The 2,657-nt window shown below is 38.2% G+C and overlaps 1 protein-coding gene across 1 annotated transcript in view; it reads left to right on the forward strand.

Moving 5' to 3' along the window:
- The window catches only part of EIF3J (eukaryotic translation initiation factor 3 subunit J), a 34,382-nt gene that overhangs the window by 13,393 nt on the left and 18,332 nt on the right, over nucleotides 1-2,657 (forward strand). Inside the window, exons 3-4 of the mRNA XM_012806346.1 lie at nucleotides 1,342-1,396; nucleotides 1,924-2,015. Of these exons, the coding sequence (XP_012661800.1) occupies nucleotides 1,342-1,396; nucleotides 1,924-2,015 (147 nt within the window). The remainder of the gene's footprint in view (nucleotides 1-1,341; nucleotides 1,397-1,923; nucleotides 2,016-2,657) is intronic.

The following is a 2,657-nucleotide window of genomic DNA, read 5'->3' on the forward strand; positions in this document are numbered from 1 at the left end:
ATAGTCGCCGAGCCAAGAAACAACTTTCTAACTGACTTGAAATCCAGAGGCAATGAAAAAAAAGTTTGATCAATTGTACTGTATAAATTGGGAGGAATGCATAGCACTTCATGGGCAAACACTAGAGGCATTTGCATTGAGAGGAGCAAAACAAGAATATCTTATTATCTGGGCAAGGATATCTTTTTTTGTTTTTTGAGACAGAGCCTCAAGCTATCCCCCTGGGTAGGGTGCTGTGGCATCACAGTTCACAGCAACCTCCAACTCCTGGGTTCAAGCGAGTCTCCTGCCTCAGCCTCCCAAGTAGTTGGGACCACAGACGCCTGCCACAATGTTTAGCTATTTTTTGGTTGCAGCCATCATTGTTGTTTTTGGTGGGCCCGGGCTGGACTTGAACCTACCACCTTAGGTGTATGTAGCTGGCGCCTTAGCCACTTGAGCCACAGGCGCTAAGCCAGGGCAAGGATATCTTGCTTGTTATCTCTGTTGCTTTTCAAGATTGTACTAGAGGTTTAGACTGCAGTTAGAGAAAAGAAATTGTAGAGCATAAGAATTAGAAAGAAGTAAAGCTATCTTTTATTTTTAGATGTTATGTTAGTATACCAGGAAAGCCCTAGAGAGTCAATGATAAATTTAACTTAAGTGATAACTTAGTGATGAATTCACTAAGGTAGAATTTTATATGTTATAAAATTAACATATGAAAGCCAATAGCTTTTCTATACACAAGTAGTAGCCAGTTATAGGACATAATAGGAAAAAAAACTATAATGGCAAGATAGAAGATGAAATATTTAGGAATAAACTTTAAAAAAATGTGCAAAACCTCTAAGGGAACTTTGGAACACTTCTGAAAGATACAAAAAAGTAGACTTGAACAATGTAAGGATAACCCATGTTCTTGGCTAGGGGAACTTAGCATTATAAAGATGTTCTTCCTGCATAAATTTATAAATATAATGTGGTACTAAAGGAATATCAAAAAGTTTGTTTCTGGGCGGCACCTATGGCTCAATGGGTAGGGCGCTGGCCCTGTATACTGAGGGTGGCAAGTTTGAATCCGGCCCCAGCCAAACTGCAACAAAAAATAGCCAGGCATTGCAGTAGGCACCTGTAAATCCTAGTTAGGAGGCTGAGGCAAGAGAATTGCCTAAGCCCAGTCGTTAGAGGTTGGTATGAGCTGTGATGCTACAGCACTCTATTGAGGGCAATAGAGTGAGACTCTGTCTCAAAAAAAAAAAAAAAAAAGTTTGTTTTTCTGAAGTTAGATAAGTTGATGATAAGGTTTACATGGAAAAGCAAACATATATGATTATTAATGGAGGTTTTTTTTTTCTTTAGGATAACTGGGATGACGATGATGATGAAAAAAAAGAAGAAGCAGAAGTAAAACCAGGTGTGCCACTGGGTCCTCCTCCATTTTGAGTTTTATGTCTTGGTGAGCATTTGGTACTTAATGTTAAGTACCACGTACAAGACAAATGTTAAGACAAATGACAAGATGCTCACAAAGTTGAAAATTTTGTTTAGAAACCTGAAGCATCCTTTCACTCCCATTTTTTTTCTTCTGTGTCTCTTTACCTTAAAACCTTTTGAAAACATAATTAGATTGATGCCTGCTGTATTTCTGTGAGTGCTTGGTATTGTTAGGAGAGGAGGATGGGGGTGTGGCTCTATGATTGATGTAAGTCCTGCCTAAAGCATGATGGGAAAATATGAAGGGAGATATCTGGATCTTAAGGGTCAGATTAGAGAGGAAAAGGAAGAGTTCCAGAATTTCCCTATTAATTGTGAGGAAATCAACATTTGAAACTGAAGCTGGGAAAAGTTTGGTTTCTTTTAAGTATATGAGTGTCATGTCTGTCTCATCCATAAGCTGGTAAGTATTCAATACAACTGAATAAAACATTTCTTTATTTTCAGAAGTAAAAATTTCAGAAAAGAAAAAAATAGCAGAGAAGATAAAAGAAAAAGAAAGGCAACAGAAGAAAAGGCAAGAAGAAATTAAAAAGAGGGTAAATACTATTCATTTTCTAAAATACAGAATTTAACCTAGTGGCCCAATGTCTCAGCAGGATACACTAATTACCTAACAATTTGGAAGGCCTTTAAGGGCTGTAAATGGATACTACAACATAGGTGAAATTCAAAACAAATTGAGTTGTGGTTTTTGCAAAAAACAGAACATGAAGCTTTATGTATTAGATAGAATGCCTTTTAACTTTTCACAGACATTCAGGAACAATCACTTTGCAGTGACTGTAGTCAGTGATTTTTGCCAATACCTGCAGTTCTTTCTAGATTTCATGATTAGTCTTTATGGTATACATATTGAGTGAAATAAAAAAAGTATTGTTTCTTTACTGCATAAATGTTTTTATTCTTGATTATTTGGAGTAAGATCAGGAAAATTATATTAATTTATTTGCTTCAACATATAAAATTAGGCTCGGTGCCTGTGGCTCAAGTGGCTAAGGCGCCAGCCACATACACCTAAGGTGGCAGATTCGAATCCAGCCCGGGCCCACCAAACAACAATGACGGCTGCAACCGAAAAATAGCCAGGCGTTGTGGCGGGTGCCTGTAGTCTCAGCTACTTGGGAGGCTGAGGCAGGAGACTCGCTTGAGCCCAGGAGTTGGAGGTTGCTGTGAGCTGT

This window comes from Otolemur garnettii, unplaced genomic scaffold (genome assembly GCF_000181295.1).
Source record: "Otolemur garnettii isolate 467f Iridium unplaced genomic scaffold, OtoGar3 scaffold00050, whole genome shotgun sequence".
NCBI lineage: Eukaryota > Metazoa > Chordata > Mammalia > Primates > Galagidae > Otolemur > Otolemur garnettii.